The 22,962-nt window shown below is 64.3% G+C and overlaps 1 protein-coding gene across 1 annotated transcript in view; it reads left to right on the top strand.

Annotated features, from left to right (window-relative positions):
• The first annotated feature begins 918 nt into the window (after positions 1-918).
• NIBAN2 (niban apoptosis regulator 2) overlaps positions 919-22,962 on the top strand; it is a 36,834-nt gene continuing 14,790 nt past the window's right edge. The window contains exons 1-2 of the mRNA XM_063353190.1: positions 919-1,169; positions 20,163-20,293. Coding sequence (XP_063209260.1) covers positions 1,115-1,169; positions 20,163-20,293 — 186 coding nt within the window. The 5' untranslated portion in view covers positions 919-1,114. The remainder of the gene's footprint in view (positions 1,170-20,162; positions 20,294-22,962) is intronic.

The following is a 22,962-nucleotide window of genomic DNA, read 5'->3' as shown; positions in this document are numbered from 1 at the left end:
CGAGGGCTGTTTCCGCCTGTTGCTCTGGGGAGAGGAGCTGCAGCAACAGTGGAGGAAGGAGGAGGAAGGAGGAGCTTTTCCACCGCTTCCTCCAGCTCCCCAGCCTCGGCTGCTTCCCTCTCCGGTCCAGCAGCCCCGGGCCTGGGAGCTCACCCACCGCCCACCAGCACCCCATGGATGCGGCTGGGCAATTTTCAGCCCTGGCAGCGTGTGCGCAAGGGGATTTTATTGGATTGGTGCAGCATTACTGGTTCCAGTATCCCACTTGGAGTGTAGCCTCCAGTATCCCACTTTTAATGTACTATGCTGGTTGGTTTGGGAGGTGCCAGCCCCCTCCTGGCTTCCCCCACCCAGGGCCAAACAGCTCCTGGTCCAAAAGCCGCGGCTGGAGAGTGTTTTAAGGCAACTTGAATTTTTCCATCCCATTCTCCCGCACGATGAGAGCTGCCCGGAGGGTGGGGAGGGAGAGGGTCCCCTCGCTTGCCCCCCACTCTGCCCCACTGTCCCCCGGCCACCCTCCACCTGGGCATTGAGTGAGGCTGAAGGCTGCGGGGGGGGCCCGGGCGTGCGGGCGCAGGTGGGACGGGGAGGAGCGGGTGTCGCAATGGCCCCATGAAGCAATGTCAGGAGCGGAGGAGGCCGGTGCCAAGACGGAGCTGGTTCGCCCGGTGCCCCCGCACCCTGTGGGTCCCCCGCAGCGTGTGCGGTGGGGGGCACGGCCACGCCGGGAAGGGGGGGGGGGGGGCGGGGGGATCGACACCGGGCTGAGGGGGTCCGGAGGGAGGGGGGAACCCCGGTGGGGCGGCACAACCTCTCTCCTTGAGCCTCCCCCATCCCCCAGCGAGCAAATTAGAGCAGCTAATTACAAGGAGGAAGGAGGGGACACACACACGCACACGCAGAGCCGGGGCTGGAGCGGGGCGGCGCGGGGGGAGTGGCCGGGGGAGGCCGGCGGGGAGCCGGGGCTGCCATGGGGCGCCGAGCAGCCTGACCGCCCCGGGCGCTGCCTTCCTCCTCCTCCACCTCCTCCTCCTCCTCCTCCTCCTTCTCCTCCTCCTCCTCCCGCCGCCGCCGCTCCTCCTGCCGCCGCCCGCCCCGGCCGGCTCCGCTCGCCATGGGCGATGTGGTCTCCACGCACCTGGACGAGGGTCGCCGCCAGCACATCGCGGGTGAGCTCCCGGCGCGCTCCCCCCTGCCCTTACCCCACCCGGGCTCTCCCCATCCCTCCCCTCATCCTGGGTGGGGACCCCCCCTCCCCTCCATATTCCCGAGACACCCCCGCCTCCTGCTCTTCCCCTCTCTCCCAGACTTTAAACTTTTTTTTTCTTTTTTTTTTTCTTCTTTGCACCACGTTGCAGTTTCCCTGTGTTTTTGCCTGTCCCCACGGCTGGGCACAGCCCGGGGAGGGCGGGCGGGGGGGGGGGGGCACCCGAGGTGCCTGTCTGCCTCCCAAATGAAAGGCTGGGTTGTGCCGGGGGTGTTTGTGTTGGCTGCGGGGACCGGGGAGCGTGTTCGTGCTCTCGGCTTCCCCGGGCTGTGTCGGGGGGGGGGAGGTGGGGGGGGAACCTGGGCTCCAGAGAGATGCTGGCAAGCCGGGTCCTGCGCAGGGAAACCACTGTCAACACGGGCTTTGCTGGGGGGCAGGGCCGGCAGATGAACTTTCTCCCCCTTAGCAGCGCTGGGAGATCCCATGGGAAGCCCCCCCGAGGGCTCTGGGGTGTGTGGGGGGGAAGGACTGGCTTGTACCCCATGGATGCTCCAGGCTTGCTCTCGTCATGGGCAGGACAGAGCAGTGCCCCCGCCAGCTCTGTGGGACGGGGCAGGGTGACAATGTGGTTATTGAGAGCCCGGCGCGGGATGTCTGGTCGGTGCCGCCTGGGAATGGCTGGATGTGGGATTACGGCTCTGTACAGACACGGGTTTGTGCGAAAGCCATGGCCGGGGGGGCTGGGCTGCTAATTGGTGCCTGCGGTGACACGCTTGACCCCCGTAAGTGGGGTCACCCCTCCGTCGGAGTGCTGTGTCCCCCCCACTCCGTGAGCCGCCTTGCGTCACTCCTGATGCGGGCGCTTCGCTCCCCGCGGCTGCCGAGCAGGCAGGATTTGACCTCCGAGCCCTTTCGTGCTCCAGCTTGGGTTTCAGCTCCCCAGGCTGAAAAACCCTCCTCTGCGCTGGGTTAAGCCACCCCCCCGCGAAGCCGCACCTAGTCGGGTGTCACGGCAGAGCGTGGCTTCGTGCTGGACCTTGTGCGCCTTGCAGAGAGCTCAAGGGCTTGGGGAGCGCCGGGGTTTTGGGGGTGGCTCTGCTGTATCTTGCCTCCATCTCCACCATAAAGCTGCGGGAGAAGCTCTAAAGTCCTTTTTCCCCAAGGGCTCTGGGGGTGGGAAAACGCCGCTGTGGTCTGTCAGTGATGGAGCAGCGCAGTACCGGCACAGGGACTCAACGGCTGGTGGATACGTATGGTGGAGCCCATCTGCCTTGCCAGGCCCCGCCGTCCCGGCCGGCTGGCAGGAATGCTTACGTGGTATGCGGCTCAGCAGGATGCCAGCAGGTTTGCGAGCTTTGAAGGAGAGCCTGTAACGCGCTGTGGGGTTTTCGCGTTGCATAGTTTAAAGCTCATCCCACGGGGCTGCACCGGCTCGGGGCTGCGCTCGGCTGCTCACCGCCGTGCGTTGGGGTCCAAAGCACACCCCCAATCTCCCTTTAATGTACTGGCTCTCTGTACGGAGGCCGCTCCCTGTCCAAGCCCTGTGATCTTAATCCTGAAGAATAACAAGGAAAAGCCCGGCTGAGTTTCTCTATGCAGGAATCTGTCTCTGCGGGGGCAGAAATGAGTTGTTTGCAAGGCCAGGCTGGGCGGTTGCACCCTGGCAGGGGCCGAGCTGTTACACGAAGGGGGGTTTCAGCTCATGCTGGAGGGGAGCGGGGGCTGCAGATGAGTTTTCATAGGGAAAATAGGATTCCTGTGAAGTAGGATTATGGAGATTGGGCTGGTACGTGTCCTGTGCCATGCTGCAGCTCTGAAGGGTCGGGGTGAGTAGGGGGGACGCGTACCCATACTGGGACACCTTCCCGGAGCCTGCTGGGTTCACTGAGCACCTCTCCACTTTTCCGCCCGTGCTCCACGCCGGGTGAAGAGCCCCCAGAGCTGGGAGGGGCCGTACGTAACCCGACAGGCAAGGCACGACTTGCTGTCAGGCATGCAAAGCAACGCGGCAGGGAAAACTCCGGGTTTTCCTGCCTAACTCTGCCTGTTCTCCACTGCCGCTGCTCCTGCTGGCGCCCGGGGAGGGATCCATCCCCTCTCCAAGCAGCTCTTCCCAGTTATCCTTCCAACTTTGGGGAGTTTGCAGGAGATGCCCAGGCTGATGTGACCCCTGATAGCTCCCATCCCTGCTGCATTCTGGGCTTGGCAATGCTCCCCATGGATGCAGCCCCCTTACACCAGCAGAGCCGTGCCGGCTGGGCACGCAGCAAGCCCTGGGGCCGTAGGGATACGCTGAGAGCCTCTCCAGATCCTTCTGCCCTGCTCCATGCCCCAGCACGGACCTCTGAGCGCTTGCAGGTGGGCTAAAGGCAGGAGGGAGCTGGCAAAAAGCCTTCCCATGCCGTGCACAGCGTGGTCCCCTTTGCATCAGGACCTCTGCCATCAAAGCCGCGCTGCGAAGGTCCCATGCCCTGTGCCAGCCCACGTGGCGGTGGCTGCGGTGGGGCTGATGCCAATGTCTCCCGGAGGTCACGAGCCACACACGCGTGACTTGTGTGTTGGTGGCTCAGCACCGGGGTCTTTTCTCCCACCGGTGGGGCCGGACCGCTCTCCTGCCGCCTCGGCAGGTGTGCAGGCGGCATTCCTGCCGGCACTAGGGGTGCCCCACGGCGCAGGGCTGGCAGGGCAGCCCAGGGGGGGTGATCTGCCCCAGGGTGGTTTTCAGGCAGTTGCTGGCTGCAGCTCCTGCATCCCTTTCTCCAGGGTCTCCACGACCGGAAAGTGCTTCCTTCTGCCGCCCTGCTTCAGACATCATCCTGGCCTGAGTCACCCAGTTTGTTTGTCAACACCCTTCGGCTTCCCTCCTCCTCCTCTTCCTCCCAAGTGTGGGTTGGGAGTTGCTCCCGAACTGCTCCGTGGGTTGGAACAGGGACTGGTTCCCCCTCCTTGTGCCAGGATTCCCAGCATGGGCACCATCGCCTGGGGACATGAGGGTGGCAGGCATGGGGTGTCCTGCCAGGGCTCCTGGGAAAGCCAAGATGTCACTGGGAGCCTTGGGTTTTTGCACAGTGTCCCCTCCTGTCCAGGACAATAGGTGCCCTCAGCAAGGGGCTGGATGAAGCTCTTCCCTCGTGCCGGAATAACTCCTTCCCTAGTGCGTCCCAGCCCCATGGACCCCTTCTCCAGGGGGGCGAGGTGGCTGGTGGCTGGCAGGAGCTGGGTGGCTCTGTCCTGTGGGGCTGGTGGTCCCGGGCACCCGGCGGGTGGGAGAGCCCAGGGATGCAGCAGGAGCTGCCAGGTGCCTCCATGGCCAGAGGGATGAGGAGGTGGGCGGCAGCGCAGGGAGGGTCCCTGGGAACTCACACCTTGTTCTGGCATCTCCAGGGAGTCACCAGCTCGTTAATTGCAGAGTAAACCAGCTGTTAATTTGGGATGGGACTTCCTATAGACACCAGCCCACGCAACGGTGGCAGAGGTGACGCCAAGCCTCACCCCTGGTGTGGGATCCATGGCCTTTCCGTTCCAACGAGCCTTGTCGGGCAGCGGTGTCTGCGTCTCCCCGGTGCCGCCGAGGAGCATCCTTCTCCTGCTGGGAGGCTGGGTGCCAACGGGACGGGCTGCGGGCTCGGGTCCGGAGGTGCCCAACAAACGCCAAAAGGCGCCTGGCTGCGACGTTGGTGGGAGGTTGCCGGCGGTGGGAAGAGGTTTGCCATGGCTTCCTTAAGCGTGACACTCATTTCCTAGCCGTGGCCGCAGATCAGCCCCAGCCAGCGCGGGAGGCGGTGGCTGCTGGTGATGGGCTCCGAGCTCGGTCTGGGGGCTGATACCCTCACCCTGCCCCCAGGGCGGGGAACTGATGCGGGGAGACTCGGAGGGATCGGTGCTGCAATGTGCCGGAGATTTGGAGTGGTTTCCCGTAATGAAGTGTGTGTCTTCTTTCATCGTGAAATAAATAACTCCCCTGGCATGTCAGGGCTCCCTGCCAGTGGGGAAGGGCTGGTTCTGGCAAGCTGGGGCTTTACCTGCAGCCGTCGTGTCGGGGCACGGGGCTCGCTCGGAGCCAGCGTGTCGGGGCAGGGGACATCGCTGGCTGCGGGGGCCCCTTGCGCTGGTGGCCTTCCCACGTGCGCAGGAGGTGGGAGCCCTCCCAGCCCCGGCGCAGAGCCTGCCTTCCCTCCTGGGGGGTTTTACCTGCCTCCCCCAGCAAGGACTTGGCCAAAGGCCTTGCCTTCAGCAAGCTGGGGCACGCGTGGAGGGCATCCCTGCTCTGCCTGGGAGCAGGAGGGCTGGGGACAGGAGGAGCAGAGCTGACATGGCAGCCGAGAGCTCTCCTTGGGTCCTCGGGTCAGCCCAGGGAGAGAAAAGCACCCCACAGACCGGGACCTCCCCCCATCAGACACCCCTAACCCCATTGCAGCGACCCGGCAAGGGAAGCACAGCCAAGAGCTGGGATTTCCCAAGCCTTTGCCTCCCTCCTGCCCCCAGATCCCTGCTGAGGCTGGCTCTGAGCCCGGGGAGGCTCGGCACCTCTTGGCACACCCCCTGTCAGCTCTATCCCACCCTCCCGGGGACCCATGGCCTCCCGTCCCTCTGCCTGGGCCCCGCAGCAGGTTGCAACAAGCCGCTGGCTCCCACCCACAGCTCTGCCCCAGCCACGGCGCTGGGAACAGCAAAGCCCCCCGTGGGCATGGGGACAGTCACCAAAGGACCCCCCAAAAGAGGGGGTTCAGCATGCAGACGGCCCTGGTCCGCGGGTGGTGGGTCCCACGGACAGACCCTGCAGCCTGGTCCCAGCCCACGGGCAAGGAGCGACGTCGAACCCACCCATCCCATTTCCATCGTTCTTCCAGCATCCTGCCACCAGGCTTTATTTCACCACCTGCTCCCAAGGAGCGGATGGATGTGGGGAAGCTGGAAAGCTGTCTGCTCGCAGCGTGGGGCTCTTGCCTCCCACGCCACCAGCACCCTGGGCTCCGTGTGTCTCGGAGCTTTGCAGCTGGCAGAAGGGCTGGAGGCATCCAGGGATGCTTATCCATGGGAGCGTGCCGGGGAGAGCTTTGGAGGCGGGAGAGCACGAGGCTCAGCACCCGCTTTGGCCCTGCAGGACCCAGGTCTGGTCCCACCACCCAGTTGGCAGAAGGTGTCACCACACCCTTGTGCTGCAGCCCCCGGAGCCTGGTCCAGAGACCCCCAAGCAGCCGCTGTGCCCCCTCCCCAGCCCCTGGCCACCCCCTGAGCCTTGCCTCGTGCCTGGATGTGCCCACGCCGGCTCTACGGAGAGCCCGGTGCCAGGGGGGCCGGGAGGGGAGGAAGGGGCCGAGCGGAGCCGCTCCTTGCACGCAGATTTCCTCCCGGCATCCTGGACCGGAGGGGGAGGAAGGAGTAAAACTCCACCTTTTCCCCCTTTTCAAAGGGAAAGGGCAAGCGGCGTCGGGCGCAGGTCCCGACTCCGGCTGATAGAGCGCGGTGCCTTTCTCCGTGCCCTCCTGCCCTTCCCCAGCAGCCCCTGCCCACAGCTGGGCTCCCAGCCCCGCTCGGGGGGAGCTCGGACCCCTCCTCTATGGGAGTCCCCAGGATGGGACGTCCCCGTGCAGGGGGCTGGATGGGACGCTCTGCCCTGGGGCCCGCAGGGGACCTGGGGCAGGACCTCGCTCCCCTCCTGCGACGCTGGGGACTGCTGGGGCACGGGACACTTGTCCTGGCTCCATCCCTCTGCAGCTCTGCTCAGCGCTAGGCGTGATGCCCCTTGGGGGACTTCCCTGCATGAAGGGACGTGCCCCAAAGCTGGGGTGACCTCAGTGCTGCCGCGTGGGGGGCAGGAGAGCCAGGCTGCCGGCTCCCAGCACCCAAAGCAGCGGTGGCTCAGCCATGGGAAGCATCCTGAGCCCCTTCCTCTGATCCCAAGACATGCAGGGGCATCACCTGAGACCAGGACAGAGTCTTTTTTTGGGAATGTCCCCACACTGGGAGCGTCCCTGCTTTGGGAACATCCCCTGCCTAGGAGCTGCGTTACTCGGCCGGCTGCTGCCCCCCCTCCCGCAGCGAGGAAGGTGCCGATGATGCTCCGTGCTGCCCGGCGATGGCTGCTGGCCCCGCAGGGCAGGTGCCCACCAGCCCAGGTTCTCCATGGTTCATCAGGGGCTGTGGTGCTTCTGGAGTGCCCTCGGTCATGGGAGACACTGAGCCCGTGGCCTCCCTCGGCATCGCCCTCCATGGGGAGGAGGGAGCAGGCATGAGGGACATGGTGTGGGACGGTCACCACGGGGCAGGTGGAGACCCTCTGTCCTGCCCCAGCCTCGCGGAGGAGCCGGGCACGGGAACCCCCCCACGGCAGAGCCCAGAACAGGCTCAGGGCTGTTTTGTTCAAATACCTCCTGGTTTTTGTGTTGGGTTGGTTTTTTTTGGGTTTTTCTTTTGGTTTTTTTTTTTTGGATGTACATAAAAGTCTTTGTTTGGTCTCCTCCCGTGGTGCTGGATTGGGTTTCATTCGGCGCAGGGAGAGCGTGCCAGGTTCAGCTCCTCTCCCTGGGGCTGGGCACAGGGGGGCACGAGGAGGACGGCTGCTTGTCCCCTGCCGAGCACAGAAGCATCTACTGGGACATCCCGGAGTAAGGACCGCTCACCCCCTGCTGTCCCTGGAGCAGGAGAGACCCAGAGACGCCCAAGTTTGATCTGACCCATTTGCCTTGGGGACCCCCCGAGTCCTGCAGCTCCCGGGTGCGGTGGGTCCCTGCGTGGGTGCCCAGAGGATGCCGCTGCCCCTGCACCACCCCACAGCGGCACTGCCAGCGCCCCGGCGTTGACTCAGCCGCGGTGGGGGTTGCGCCATGCCGGCACGGATGCAATGCTGCCGGGCCGGTGGTGGTGGCTGAGCAGGACCTTATCTGGGGAAGGGTGATGCTGGGGCCCACCCTGCTGCGGGGCAGCGCCCACCCGTGGGGTGAGCACCAAAAGGCTTGGCAGCTCTTTTCCAGCCTGGCCAGGCACCGGTGGGACCCTGGAGACATGTGGGGCGATGTGACTGCAGCCAGGATGAGGGCAGTGAGTGGGTTTTGGGGATGGTACCCCAAAGCATCCTTGCGGAGCTTGAGCTGAGCTGCTCCACAGGGATGCTTCCTCTCCCCACATCCACCTCCCTGCCCGTGGGACATATCCTGGCTGTCCTGCGAGTGCAATCACCGCTTCTGGTGGGCTCGAACCTGGTCCTTGTGCCCACGGGGCAGGTGGCGTGTTGGGCCAGGGGCAGTTAGCCCAGCTGGGGTGTCTGTGTGGACACCTGCGCCCCGTGGCTTTGGGGCATCACCCCTTGTGGCAAGGCTGCTCAGAGGGGAAGGGATGGGGCAGGGGGGGTCTTGCCTGGATGGGGCAGGGTCGGGTGGGCCGGGGGGGGATCTCCTCCTGCCCCATCCCTTGGAGGCTGCTTGGGCAGCGAGGTTCAGGGCAGACATCTCGCGCTGGGCTCAGTCCAGCCCCAACCAGCTTCTCCAGAGCCGTTCCAAGGCCCCAAACGCTGTTTGTTATTCACATGCACATTCCTCGCACGCAGCCCCGCAGCAGCCTTGTTCCCAGGGACAGCGGGAGACCGGCATCCACGCTGCGGGAAAACACCGTCCGGCTCGTAGCCGGACGCTAATCCCTCGTCCGCTGGGCTGGATACAGCCCCGAGCTGCGGGAACAGGACTGATGCTGAGGGCTGAGCCCGGCTTCGTGGTTGGGAATGGGGAGTGGGAGGGGTGAAGGGTGTCTGAAGCTCGGTCGAGAGCACCGCCGGGGTTTTTCGGCTATTCCTGGGCTGAGGAGCCGCTGCTGAATGCGCTGCATGGTTTTCGGGCCCCGTGGATTTCGTGGTCTGCTTTTAGATCTTCCTGCGGCCGCGCCGGGCACGGCTCAGCTCCGGCAGGTTTGTTTGCTCTGGGCTGGGAGGGGAGAGGCGTTGTGCAACCGCTGCGGCTGGGCGCGGTGCTGGGAGACTGAGGGGTGCTGCCAGGGTGGGGACAGGAACCCCCCCGGGAGCATCCCCAGGGACATCCCGGGGGATGCTGCCAGCCGTCGGGACGGAGGGGGTGCCGCAGGGTGCTGGCGGAGGGTGCACCTTGCAGGCGGCGAAGCCGAAGCGCCGTGTCCCCGACGGGTGCCCCAGCCCCGAGCTGGCACTTCTGACTCATCCGGGGGCAGAGGCAAAGGCAGGGCGAGAGAGGATGAACCGGTTCAGGCCTGGGCCCATCTGGTTTCTCCTCCGAGGCTCCGCTGCCTCATCCCTTCCTGCCGCTCAGCCCCCGTCCTGCCCGCCCTTCCCCGCCACCGCCTGAGTCACACTCGCCTCATCCCCGGCACCCAGGGGCCGGCAGGATGCGTCCCCTTTCCGCCCGGACCGTGCCTCTGAGCTGATTTGTAGCCGAAAATATTCCCCCCGACGGATTTTGGAGCAGTGCCGGAGCCAGGCAGCGATCCCGGTGCTGCCGGCTGCCCCGGTGCTGGGCTCTGCCCTGGCGCAGGCAGCAGCGGGGTGTCCAAAGGGCTGGGAGCAGCCTCCGCGCTCGGTTTGTTCCAGAGAAACTCACTCTAAATCCCGGTAGCGTCCTGCGGTAGAAACGCCCTGGACTGGTTTTGGGTGGGTTTGTGTGGAGGCCGCGTTTGGATGCAGGGGGGAAACCGTCCCTGGTCTTTGCTCTCTCCCCCCAGTTTGTTTTCCCCTGTTCCAGTCTCTCCCAGTTTGTATGAGAGGGGGAAATAGAAAGCGCTACTGGTTCAGGTTTTTGCTGTTATCAAGAACAAACCCTCCGTCGTCCCCTTTTCTGCCACTGTGTCCCCTTGGGTGGGGAGCTGATGCCTGACCCCCCCCAGCCCCGGCATCGCCCTGGAAACCCCCTGCCGGGAGGGATGCTCAGGGGATGCTCAGTGGGGCTGAGTCAGGCCCATGTGAAGGAGTTTGTGTTTCTGGCTGGAAATGAACTCACACTCAAATTCCCGAAGCTCTAAACCTCCGGCTGGGGCTTAACCCTTCGGGTGCGTCCCTCGGTGCTGTGGGATGCTGGCCCGGCTCCCCGCAGGGAGATGCGGGGGCTCTCTGCTCTTCCCGGTGCTCCGTCGGCGGTGGCACCTCTTGCACCGTCCCTTCTCCCGGTTGTCACTGCGTTGCTGATGCTCAGCCTGCCCGCAGCCATCCCGTCTCCTCTCACGCTGCCTTTCCGAAAATCTCACCGAGACGAGCCTGCGCTGAGCCGTGCCCCGCGCTGCGGTGGGACGAGCCGGCGGGCAGGGAGGGTGACACAGCAGCCACCCGGGGAGGGGGAGATGGGGGACACACAGCCTGTGTCCGTGGGCCGTTACCCAGCTCAGCACCCGCAGGGGGGTGCTCAGGGCTCGTAGGGGGCTGCGGGTTTGAGGTCTGGCTCAGCGCCCCATCCCCGGTGTGCTGGGCAAAGCGTCCATGGCATGCTGTGCATCCCTCCTTTGTTGTGCTGTGCACCCCACCCATGGGTGCCCCCCTTCCTCGCAGTGCGTGGTGCTGTGCACCCCCGGCGGAGGATGCCCAGACACATCATGGCAGGATTTGGTGCACGCAGCAAGCGACCCCCCCGCCCCCGCCAGGCGCCTTCGGAGCCGGCAGCGGCGCGGGATCGCTGGAGCAGCCCCGCTGCGAGGGATGACCTGAGCACCCTTCGCCCAGCCAGGGGTATCAAACCTCCCTGCGGTGGCTTTGTCCCCGCTTTCCCTTGCTGGAAGAGCCACCCTCGTTGTCCTTCTGGGAAGAGCCAGAGCAGCCCGAGACAAGGACGCCAGGGGCAGGGTGGCGGCAGCGGGTCGGCGAGGGAAAGTCGGTGCTTGGGTGACTTGGGTGACAAGCGCGGTGCTGCCCGTCCTCCCTGGCTCCCCTCCTGCCGGTGCCTCCGCTATCCCCCTTGCACGCTGGGCATGGCAACGGCCGGCCAGGTGGCCGCTCCCCGGCACGCTGGGGACAGCCGGGGATGCCGTGGGGCTGTCCCCATGAGCAGTGCCCCACCGCCTGGCACCGGCACCCCTGTTGGTGGCCAGGCGAGGAGGGGCCCTTTTGGTTTTGCTGCCTTTATCTGGGTGGCCATCACCTCCTGTTCATTCTTGCCTCCCTGAGGTGTGGGGTGGCCGGGCTGGTGGCACCGTGTGGCAGCCAGTGGATGTCCCTCTCAGTGCCACCCGCTGCTGGGAGCCTGCGCTCCCCCCAGCAACCCAGCCCCGCTCGCTAATCATTTACCGGCTAAATTAGTGATTAACTCCTTCCCTGGCAGCCTGGGCAAGTCTGGCCGTGCCAGCACACGCCGCTCGCAGGTCCCCTGCCAGCGGGATGTCCTATGGGCCATCGCCACCATGGCACGGGCCATCGCCACCATGGCAGAGGGACCTTCACCGGGGTTGCGGGCACCCGGCAGAGGGACACGGTGGCATCGTCCCCCCGGGGTGTCTGCCCCGCTGTTGCTCCGCAGGGACATCCCTGTGCCATCACCCCCTCGCGGAGCCGGCAGCCAGGGGACACGGGGAGCCTGTGAGGGGACACGGGGAGCCAGCGTGGAGGCTGGGGCTTTCCCGCGGCCCCGCTGAGTCAGGCTGTCCCGCGGGGGCCGGGGACATGAGCCAGGCGAGGGGGCCGGGGACATGAGCCAGGCGAGGTTTCGTCACCAGCGCGGGGGGGTTCTGCCTCAATGAACTTTTTTGTCGTCCCCCCCCCCTTTTTTTTTTTTCCCTTCTTTTTTTTTTTTCCCTACAAGGGGGAAAATTCCCTGCCGCCGGTGAGGCATCCCTGCGGCATCCCACAAGGCTCCCAGCGGCTGCTCCTGCTCCCACTCATCTCGGCTGCAGCGACCCGGGGTGGGGGGTGTGTGGGGGGGACACGCTCCTTGGGAAGGCTGGGGTTTCAAAGGCACCCACACATTCCACCCCCCGCCCCCCGAATATGTGTGAGCAGCGCCAGAGGGGTGACATGGGCCCTGCAGGGGGGGTGCGGGGCGAGGGACGTGGGGCTTTGGGCTTGCAAAGCGGGCTGGGGGCTGCGGGGGGGCTGCGGGTGGCTGTTCCCGCTGGGATTTGTCAGACGGTGACTCCGGCCTCCCTGGGGGGTGTGTGTGTGTGTGTGTGTGTGTGTGTGTGTGTACGCATGGGGGGGTGTGGGCATGTGTGTGCATGTCTGTGCGTATGTGTGTGCGCACGTTCGTGTGCGTGTTTGTGCATGGGTACGTATGTTTGTGCGTGCGTGTGTGCGTGCACGTGTGTGTGGTTGTGCATGTGTGTGCATGTGGTTGTGCATGTATGTGTGCATTTGTGTGCATGTTTGCACACGTGTGTGCACGCGTGTACGTGTGTGTTTGTGCGCGTGTGTGTGTGCATGTGTTTGTGCACGTGTGTGTTCATGTTTGTGCACGTGTGTGTATGTTTATGTGTGTGTGCACGTGTGTGTGCACATTTGTGCATGGTTGCGCGTGTGTGTATGTGCGTGTGTGTATGTGTGCGAGTGTGCGCGCACATGTGTGTGCATGGTTGTGCGTGTATATGTGCATGTGTGTGCACGTGTGTGTGCATTTGTGTCCATGTTTGTGCATACGTGTGTATGTTTATGCACATGTGTGTGCATGCATGTGTGCATTTGTGTGCATGTTTGCGCATGTGTGTGCGTGTGTGCATGTTTGTGCGTGTGTGCGTGCATGTTTGTACATACGTGTGTGTATGCTTATGCGTGTGTGTGCATATTTGTGTGTGGGTTTGCGTGTGTGTGTGTGCATGTGTGTATGTGTGTGCAGGGTTGTGCATGTATATGTGCATGTGTGTGTATGTTTGCACATATGTGTGCATGTTTGTGTGTGTGTTTATGCGTGTGTGTGCATGTGTTTGTGCGTGCGTGTTTGCATGTTTGTGCATGTGTATGTTTATGTGTGTGCACATTTGTGTGCATGTTTGCACGTGTGTGTATGTTTGTGCATGTGTGTGCATGTGTGTATGTTTGTGCGTGTGTGTGCACATGTGTGTGCATGGTTGTGCGTGTGTGTGCACATGTGCATGCATGGTTGTGCATGTGTGTGCATTTGTGTGCATGTTTGCACATACATGTGTGTATGTTTATGCGTGTTTGTGCATATTTGTGTGTGGGCTTGCATGTGTGTGTGCATGTGTGTATGTGTGCATGTATGCGCGCACATGTGTGTGCATGGTTGTGCATGTATATGTGCATGTGTGTGCATTTGTGTGCATGTTTGCACACGTGTGTGTAGATGTTTATGCATGTGTGTGCGTGTGTGCGCATATTTGTGTGTGTGTCTGTGTGTGTGTGTGTACATGTGTGTTTGCACACGTGTGCATGGTTGCGCATGTGTATGTGTGTATGTGTGCACACGTGTGTGTGCATGGCTGTGCGTGTGTGTATGTGTGTGCGTGTGCGCGCACGCGTGTGTGCATGGTTGTGCATGTGTGCGCGCGTTTGTGTCCATGTTTGCGCGTATGTGTGCCTGTCTGTGTGTATGCGTGTGCGTGTTTGTGCGCGGGGGGGTGTGTTTGTGCGCGGCTGTGTTCGTGTGTGCGCGCACGCGTGTGCGTGGATACCCGCGCTGCCCGGGGCACGAGCAGCTCGGCCGCAGAGCACCCAGTGCCCGCTGTCCCCGCACCGCCCCGTGCCACCAGGGTGCTCCCCGCTGGCCGTGCGTGCCTGGGGGCGATGCCACCCCGCTCAGGGCACGGGGACCCGCTCCCTGTCGCCGGGGGGGGCCCAGGGCACAGTGGCCGTGCCCGGCGGGGGGGAGCCGGGAAGCAGGAGGCAGCTGTGTGTCCCCAAGGGCAAGGCTGCCAGGACCTTGGTGGGGCTTCTGGCGGGGGCAGAGGGGTGGAGGCTGTTTTGGGTGCAGAGGATCATCGCACCCTCCTCTACCTTTGTCCCTTCAGCTTTAACCCTTTGCTGCCCACCCCAGGTCCTGGCACATCGGGAAAAGGGAAGGGACATCCCCAACCTCAGCTTATCGGGTATCTTTGAGGGGGCGCCGGGGGGGACACGCTCGTGGGAAGAGCAGCGTTGCCGAGCATCCCCGACGGAGGCTGCCTGGCAGCGTGCAGCTCCCCGGGGGAGGCTGAGGGGGTCCCCAGCCCCACGGAGCCACCCGGGCTGAGCCACGTCCCAGTCCCTGCCGGGCTCTGTCCCACCTGGGACCTGCGGTGGTGTCGCGGCAGCCCAAATCTTGCGGAAACCTCCGTCGGTCATGGATGCGTCCAGAGGACGGGGAGTTGGAAAGGCACCGCTCTCGGGTCGGGTCGGGGGGGGCCCAGCAAACTTCACAGCAAAACCTGGGCAGGATCCGACCTCCCCGCTGCCAGATCTGCTGACGCTGCCGGCCACGGCCTGGGCTATTTAAAGCATCACTCTCATTTTCACATGATTTCGAGCGTAATGAGGAAAGGGAGCTCTGGCCACGCACTCGTGCTCGGCAGGGCTCGCTGCAAGCCAGGGGCTGCCAGGATGGAGCCCTGGTCTCCCCACCATGGTGAAAAGAACCACAGGCAGCAAACACAGGCAGCTGGAGGGAAGGATACGGTCAAGCTGTCCATGCTGTTCTCCAGGAGATAAGGTCTCTGGGCTAGACCTGGAGCTCGTGGCTTGTTTTTTCCCCTTGGTTTTGCTCTGAGAGGTGGCAAAGCTGGGGCTGGCCCGGGTCGTATGGGAGGGCAGGATGAGAGCTGGCTCCTGCCTTGGGATGTGCATGTGCGGGGCTGCTGCTGGTGCTGGAGATGCTTCCACGGGCAGGACACGGCCAGTCCAGGCTGCTGGACCAGCTTGGGCAGCTTCTGGAGTCCTTCCGAGGGTGAGATCCACCTCCTGCCCTGGTTCAAAGTGACTAAAACTGGACCGGGGCTGCTCTGGCCGGGCCGTGACCTCTCCGTACGTGAGGGCTCCACGTGCCTTTGGGGTGCAGCCCGCATTGCCAGGGCCACCGGCTGCTGCGGGGCTGTTGCCTTCCCAACCGGCCCGTGCCGTTGTGCTGGCACCGCTCTGGGCTGGGTGACGACTGTGGTGGCACAACCGGTCGGGGGGGTGGGCAGGAGCCGGGGCCGCCTCTCCCGGCCGGTTTCACCCAGACGAGCCTCGGGCTCCACGGTCCTGGGGCGTCACCCGGGACAAGGACAAACCTGTGTTGCCTGTTCCGTCCGCCGACCAGGGTGTCCTCCCCGGAGCTGCTTACCCTGCCGTGCCCGCGGTGGCGGTGATGGCTGGGTGGGTGGGTTGTGTGGGTCCCTGGGGACCTGGCAGATGATGTAGCATAGCCAGACCCTGCGAGGTGCCCACCGGGCATCCTGAACTCTCCTCCTTGCTCCCTGCATCCCATCCAGCCTGGCCTCAGGGGTTTGCCCGGCGGCTGGGATGCCCGGAGCTTTTTCTCTGCCCTCCCCGTGCTGCAGAACCCCTTTATCTCTGCCTGCAGCCGCCACGTGCGGCTTAGTCACGCTGGGGAGGGCAGGAGGGGAACGCGGAGGCTGAGGAACAGATAATGTCTGCGATCAGAGGTGCCGGCGCTGGGGCTCCGGCTGAGCCAGGCACTGGTGGGTGCCATCTGCATCCCGCTGCGGCCACAAAGCTGGTGGCTTCTCCCTGCCATTGCCAGGAACCAGAGGGATGTGCCGGAGCCTGCACCATCCCAGCAATCCTGGCTGCTCGGGGACCACACGGCTGGGAGTGACGGGGACCAGAGCGGTGGCACCCAGCGCAGCGGGAGGGAGCGGGTGCCAGGAGCTCAGCGGTGCCGGAGCAAACACGGGGCTTGGGAAAACACTGTCTGTAGGCGGCGGGGGACACCCAGCACCACCCTGCGAGGTCCCTGCCTGTGCACCCAGCTTGCCAAAGCGCTCTGCCGTGGGTGTCTGAGCCCCAGCCCAGGACGGGGCGGTGGCTGGTGGGACCGTCCCCATCCCTCCCTCGCCCCACCACGACCAGGGGGGAGCTCAGGCGAGGGGCTGGGAGGTGACAGGGGACACAGCTCCCTGGGACGGCCGTCTGTCCCCAAGCCTCTCCAGCTCTTGGCTGGACACGCAGCCAAAGTGGCTCATAGAGGGACGGTCACTCGTGGGTGTCCTCGGTCATGCCGCTGGCGGGGGGAGGATGCTCTCAGTACCCCCCAGCGCTGCTGGGAGATTTTGCTCAGCCGTGTGAAGGAGCCAGTGGGTGGCTTAGCTGGTTCCCGTGGGGGACACATGGTCCCCTCGCAGGGTGGCACAGGCATGGGGGGGGGGGGGTCAGGACACCCACGGGCATCATCAGCGTGTGCTGCCCATCGTCTGCTCTCAGGCAGAGCCCGGCTGTACCACCGCTAGCGCTCTAGGTCTTGCCAAATCCGGTGTCACCTTGTGTCACCTCCTCACCACGCCGCTGGCCACCTCCTTCTGTCCCCCCCGCCTTGGGTCCCTGCCCCTCTCGCTGCTGAGCGTGGTGGCTGGGGGGTGGGAGCATCAGTGGCCCCCCCAGCATCCCCTCTGCACCCCGGAGGGGCTTGCTGAGCCGGGGGAGATTTAGTCACCTTGGATATTTGGCTGCAAATCTTTTGTTTCGGTGTCCGCGAGCAATCGACTTTTGCTTTTCCATTTACTTAAAACCTCCTAATTGGCCCCGCCGTTAATCAGGGAAGAATGAGTGACTAAGCCGCCTCGCCTGCCCTGGAGAACCGGGGGCTTTTTTTTTTTTTTTTTTTTTTTTTTTTTCTCCTTTTTTCCCATGAACTGAAAGGAAATGAAACCTCAAAATGTCCTTTTAAATCTCAGCCGTCGGCGTCGCTGCCCGGAACCCCGGCCAAAACCATGCAGTCGGGTAGACGGGAGCTGCAACAGAGGCGCAGGGGGACCGCGAGCTCTTCTCTTTTCCAGGAGAAAATGCCAAAAAAATCGGGGGGGGGGTGAGGAATTCCTCTGCTGGGACGAGCAGGCGTCTCGTTCTTTGCCGAAGCGAAAAAAAAAAAAAAAACTTGCTCAAATTTAAAAGGCATTTTTAGCCCTGGCCCGGCGCGACATTGGCCCCGCGGGGGGGTTTGCTCCCGGCGCGGGGCTGGCAGTGCCAGCATCTCCTCGGGGACGGGTTTATCTGCCCCCAGCCGCCTTCCTGGGGCGGCATTTTCCTCCGGAGCTGCTCATCCCACGGGGATTTGCAGCACCCCGGAGCAAGCGGCTGCTTCACGTCGGCTTGGCTGCGGGGCGGCTGCTGCTGCTGCTGGGGATTTGGGCTCCCGCCGAGCTGCGCTGGGGCTGGCGCGAGGGGCTGTTGTGTCTGGGTTCGTGCCCCCGGCATCGCGCTGGCTCCGGCACTGGGGATGCAGAGCCAGCCATCGTTCCTCCCTCTGGCAGAGCCCGAGCCCTCGGAAATAGTTGGAGGCCACTCAAATTCTTTCCTTTTCACAGGCTCTGGGGCAAAGTTGAGAGCGAAATTCAAAGTTGAGGCCCCGTGTGCCAAAGGCAGCTCCGGGGAGGTTGTCTCCATGGATCTGTGATGCTTTGTGATGGTGGGGGGGGGGGGTTTGGTGGAGGAGCCCCCCATGGGGTCTGGAGCTGGGGTGGGGAGAGGGCAGGGTGCTGCGTGGGGCAGGGTGTCCGTAGGGAGGGTGCCGTGTGGGTCCGGGTGCTGCGTGGGTCCGGATTTGCTGCGTGGGGCAGGGTGTACATGGGGCAGGGTGCCACATGGAGCTGGGTGCCATGTGGAGCTGGGTACATGTGGGGCAGGGTGCTGTGTGGGGCAGGGGGCTCAGGATGCGTGTGGGGCAGGGTGCTGTGTGGGTCAGGGGGCTCAGGATGCGTGTGGGGCAGGGTGCTGTGTGGGTCAGGGGGCTCAGGATGCGTGTGGGGCAGGGTGCTGTGTGGGTCAGGGGGCTCAGGATGCGTGTGGGGCAGGGTGCTGTGTGGGTCAGGGGGCTCAGGATGCGTGTGGGGCAGGGTGCTGTGTGGGTCAGGGGGCTCAGGATGCGTGTGGGGCAGGGTGCTGTGTGGGTCAGGGGGCTCAGGATGCGTGTGGGGCAGGGTACTGTGTGGGTCAGGGGGCTCAGGATATATGTGGGGCAGGGTACTGTGTGGGTCAGGGGGCTCAGGATGCGTGTGGGGCAGGGTGCTGTGTGGGTCAGGGGGCTCAGGATGCGTGTGGGGCAGGGTGCTGTGTGGGTCAGGGGGCTCAGGATGCGTGTGGGGCAGGGTGCTGTGTGGGTTAGGGGGCTCAGGATGCGTGTGGGGCAGGGTGCTGTGTGGGTCGGGGGCTCAGGATGCGTGTGGGGCAGGGTGCTGTGTGGGTCAGGGGGCTCAGGATGCGTGTGGGGCAGGGTGCTGTGTGGGTCAGGGGGCTCAGGATGCGTGTGGGGCAGGGTGCTGTGTGGGTCAGGGGGCTCAGGATGCGTGTGGGGCAGGGTGCTGTGTGGGTCAGGGGGCTCAGGATGCGTGTGGGGCAGGGTGCTGTGTGGGTCAGGGGGCTCAGGATGCGTGTGGGGCAGGGTGCTGTGTGGGTCAGGGGGCTCAGGATACATGTGGGGCAGGGTGCTGTGTGGGTCAGGGGGCTCAGGATGCGTGTGGGGCAGGGTGCTGCGTGGGGCAGGGGGCTCAGGATGCGTGTGGGGCAGGGTGCTGTGTGGGTCAGGGGGCTCAGGATATATGTGGGGCAGGGTACTGTGTGGGTCAGGGGGCTCAGGATGCGTGTGGGGCAGGGTGCTGTGTGGGTCAGGGGGCTCAGGATGCGTGTGGGGCAGGGTGCTGTGTGGGTCAGGGGGCTCAGGATATATGTGGGGCAGGGTACTGTGTGGGTCAAGGGGCTCAGGATGTGTGTGGGGCAGGGTGCTGTGTGGGTCAGGGGGCTCAGGATGCGTGTGGGGCAGGGTGCTGTGTGGGTCAGGGGGCTCAGGATGCGTGTGGGGCAGGGTGCTGTGTGGGGCAGGGGCCTCAGGATACATGTGGGGCAGGGTGCTGTGTGGGTCAGGGGGCTCAGGATGCGTGTGGGGCAGGGTGCTGTGTGGGGCAGCGCACTCAGGATGTGTGGGGGGCAGGGTGCTGTGTGGGTCAGGGGGCTCAGGATGCGTGTGGGGCAGGGTGCTGCGTGGGGCAGGGGTGATGGTGATGGGGGCGATGGGGGGATGACCCCACTCCCCGGCTGATGTCCCAGGAGGAGCAAAGGGTTCCCATGGCTGCCACCCCGTGGCTGGGAAAGCACCATCCCTGCTGCGGGGGGGTGGGTTTGCAATGCCCCCCACCATGCATCGAGGGGTGGGGGGGCTGCTGGGGAAGGAGGGTGCTGCCTGCGGGATGGAGCGGGACCTCCTCAGGTGTGGGGTGCAGGGGGGCGCCCAGCAGCGGGGGCTCTCCCAGCACCTCGGGCTCACCCTGGTCTGGAGGCAGGGGTCCCGGGATGGGGGGGGGGTGTCCCTGCCTGGCACAGGGTGACATGGGGAGTGTGGTGGGGGCCGGGCTGTCCTTTCCCCTTCTAGTCTCCCTGCTGCATGCATGGCCCCGCGCATGGCCGGCTGCAGAGCCTGGAGCCACCCAGCGCCTCCGTGGGATGGCACAGGGGCATCGGGGGGGCTGTGAGTGATGCTGGGGGCGGGGAGCGGGGGGGAGCGTTGGCCCCCAGTCTCAGCCGGCTGAAACGTTCAGAGTGGGGCTGGGGGAAGCCGTCAGCATGGCCGGAATCGGCTTAATGTCAGGAATTTCCTGCCGGGGAGAGGAATCCATGGCATTAATGTGAAAGGCCAAAAAAAAGATGATGCTGACCCAAAATCGGTCTCTGGGCTGGGTTGGGGAGGGCAGAGGGCAGCGGGCTCGGCCGTGGCCCCCGCACCGAAGCCTGTTCCAGCGGGTGGCGGGCGGTGGGAGGTGTTGGGTGGGTTGGGGAGGTGTCCCAGCTGGGTGCCGGGGGCGGGAGGGCGGGGGGAGGTCTGCAGCAAGGAGACCCCCGGATGCAGCCCCCGCCTGACGCGGCTCTGCTCCCCTCTGGCAGAGAAGACGGGGAAGGTGCTGGGGGAGTTCTGCCGGTGCTACAAGGAGCAGTACGGCGTGGCGCTCTTCAACAGCGTCCGCTACGAGATCGAAGGCAATGGAGGGCCGCAGGCTCAGCTGCTCCATCGCAAGGTAAGAGCCCGGCTCCGCGTGAGGAGCTCCATCTCCATCCCCGTGTCCTCCCAAAAGCTCCGGGCACGTCCCCTCTCCCCGTCCCACCCTGCTGGGGTGGGACGTAGCCCCCGTGCCACTGGTCCAGCCCATCCCCGTGGCATCGTGCACTGTCCGTGAGGCACATGGGGCTCCCTGGGATGATTTTCTTTCCCAGCTCGCATCCAGCAAGCAGGGACAAGGCTGGCTTTGGGCCGCGGCCCCCCTGGATGAGTGTGCTTGGTGACAGGGATGACAGGAGCTCCAGGGACCCCCTGGTGCCCAGGGAAGCCCCAGGCGGGGCATGCCGGCCTGTTGTCCTGCCTCTCTGGGTGCAAGCGATGCTCCAGCCTGGGCAAATACCCGGGGAGGGGTAGCAACCCCCCGGCAGGCATCCCTGACCCCGTGGGGGAAGAGGAGGTGGCTCCAGGTCTGATGTCCAGCAGCTGCCTTTCTCCTGCCTGGCAAAAGGATCCAACCATCGCCCCGGTGGGCGTTGTTTGCTGCGTCTCTGGCACCTGGGGATGGATCCTGCCCTCCCCTCCCATCTCCAAAGGCAAATGGACCCCACCCAGGGCTTCTCACCATCAGACAGGGTTTGGGGTCCCTCCTGGGGGAGCTTCCGTCCTAGGACTGCTCCTTGAAAGCTGGAGGAGATGTGATTGCACGTGGGGACGGGCTTCTGCTTTTTTCTGGGGCTTAAAGGGGTGTTTCTTTTAAGGAATCTAGAAACTGCACCCATGAGATAAGACTGGAGCCCTAGGTGCTCACAGTGGTTGTCTCCCTGGCCAACCCACGTAGGTGACACCTTACCCAGGCACCCGGACATGCCCCATCTCCTCTGAAAGGTGCCTGGGTGCAGGGTGTGTTGAGAAAAATAAAGGTGTGGAGGTTCCTGGGCAGGAGCTGGGTTCCCAGCAAGGTGTCCCTTGGGTGCCTTGCAATTTTCCAGTTGCTTCACACCCGCCCCCTGCCCGGGGGAGGTACCTCCCTCCCAAGGTTGGTTGCTTCATTAGAAAGCTCCAGCAAGCAGCCCAGGAATGTCTGAGGGACGGCAGGGAGGTCAGGGACGCTGTGCAAGTCTTCTAAAACACCAGTATATAAATAGGACGTTCCGCTTGCGCGATGTCCCGTCTGCTGCCTGTCCTCTGCCCAGGGTCCCAGCAGTGCCACTGGGACGTACTGGGGCTCCAGACACCGCGGGGACCTGCGTGTCCGCGAGGAGCCGGGCAGAGCATCTCCTGCAGCTGGGCTTTGCGCCCCTCAAATACGCCCAAAAAGTCAAGCAGCTGGAGGGTAACGTTCTCCCTGTCCTTGGGCAGGGCTAGCTGCCATCCGGTGTTTGGGTTGTTTGGTTTTTTTTTTTTACATTTTATTTATTTTGTACCCTTTTTTGGGGGCCGTCTCCGTGGGAACGCGGTGCTCCCAGACAATACGGGGGGGCTGGTGACCCTCCTGGGTGGAGGGGGACACAGCTGGGCGGGGGTCCGAAGTGCGGCTCGGTCACCTGAAATGCCAGCGAGAAGCAGCAGCGATGAGCAGGAGGAGTAAATGTTTCTGCCTTTGGTCTCTCCAGCAGCCCAGGCGTCACCTTGGTCCCTGGCGTCCCTGAAAACCTGTCCCCGAGCATCCTCTCTTCTCATAACAGCCCCAGAGCCGCCGTACCCAGACCCCGATCTCGCTCCCCATCGCCCCGCGGCAGGGATGCAGGCGGCATGGCCCCGCCGCCCCGCACTCCCCCGGCCCCCTCCCTGCCCAGCCCAGCAATTTGGCACATTCCTGCCTGTCCCAGATATTTGCCGGGGTTGGGTGGTGCCGCCTCGGTGCCTCCCTTCGGCGAGCAGGGGACGGCTGCGCCGGGGATCCCAGGATGCTGGTGGCCGTGAGCAGCCATTCCCCAGCCGAGGGTCCCCCGCGCCCGTGTCAGAGCTCAGCCTGGATGTCATCTCGTTAGCAGCCAGTTTCTGGGGCTTCATTTGCTTTGGGCAGCCGTTTCGAAGCCAGTTTGTAAGGGCTGATTCTCCTTGGATGAGATGCTGATGGGGACTCCCAGGCCTTTCTGTCCCCATCCCTGCTGGTGGCCTTGAGGTTTGGGCTCTCATCCCTCCTGCTGTCCCCCAACAGTTCTTCTCCCCCTTCCAAGGGCTTTGGGAAGCAGCAAGGAGCAGCGAGGTGCTGTCAGCCTGGGTGCTGAGCCAAGCTGCTCTCACACCTCCCTGTGGGAAGGGCTCTTGGGGTCAGGGAGTGGGGGGGGGGCTTGGGGAAGGCAATGGGGTTCCTGTGAACCAGGAGATGGACAGAGCAGGGAGAGGAGAGGAAAAGGTCCCGGTGCTGAGTGCAAGGTGGGACCCAAGCCCTGGCTGGTCCCTCCTGACGGCCACCGTGGTGGATGGTGGGTGGCCACGATGGGAGAGGCGGCTGCTGCACACCCCCGCCCTCACGAGAGCTCTCGGCTCTTGTTTATGTTCCTGGGATCATAAAAATTCTTGGGACAAATTCTTGGCTCACTCAGCCAGGCTGTGTTTGGGATGGCGTAAAAGCTGCCGCGGGTGGGCCAAAAGGCGCGGGAGAGCTGGCGAGGGGCTGCTCGGCCCCGGGCGGGGGCTCGGGGATGCGGGATGTCCTCAGCCTGTCCCTGTCGCTGGTCCTCC

The sequence above is a fragment of the Chroicocephalus ridibundus genome, chromosome 15, assembly GCF_963924245.1.
Source record: "Chroicocephalus ridibundus chromosome 15, bChrRid1.1, whole genome shotgun sequence".
Lineage (NCBI taxonomy): Eukaryota > Metazoa > Chordata > Aves > Charadriiformes > Laridae > Chroicocephalus > Chroicocephalus ridibundus.
This window is presented reverse-complemented; position numbering and strand designations above follow the sequence as displayed.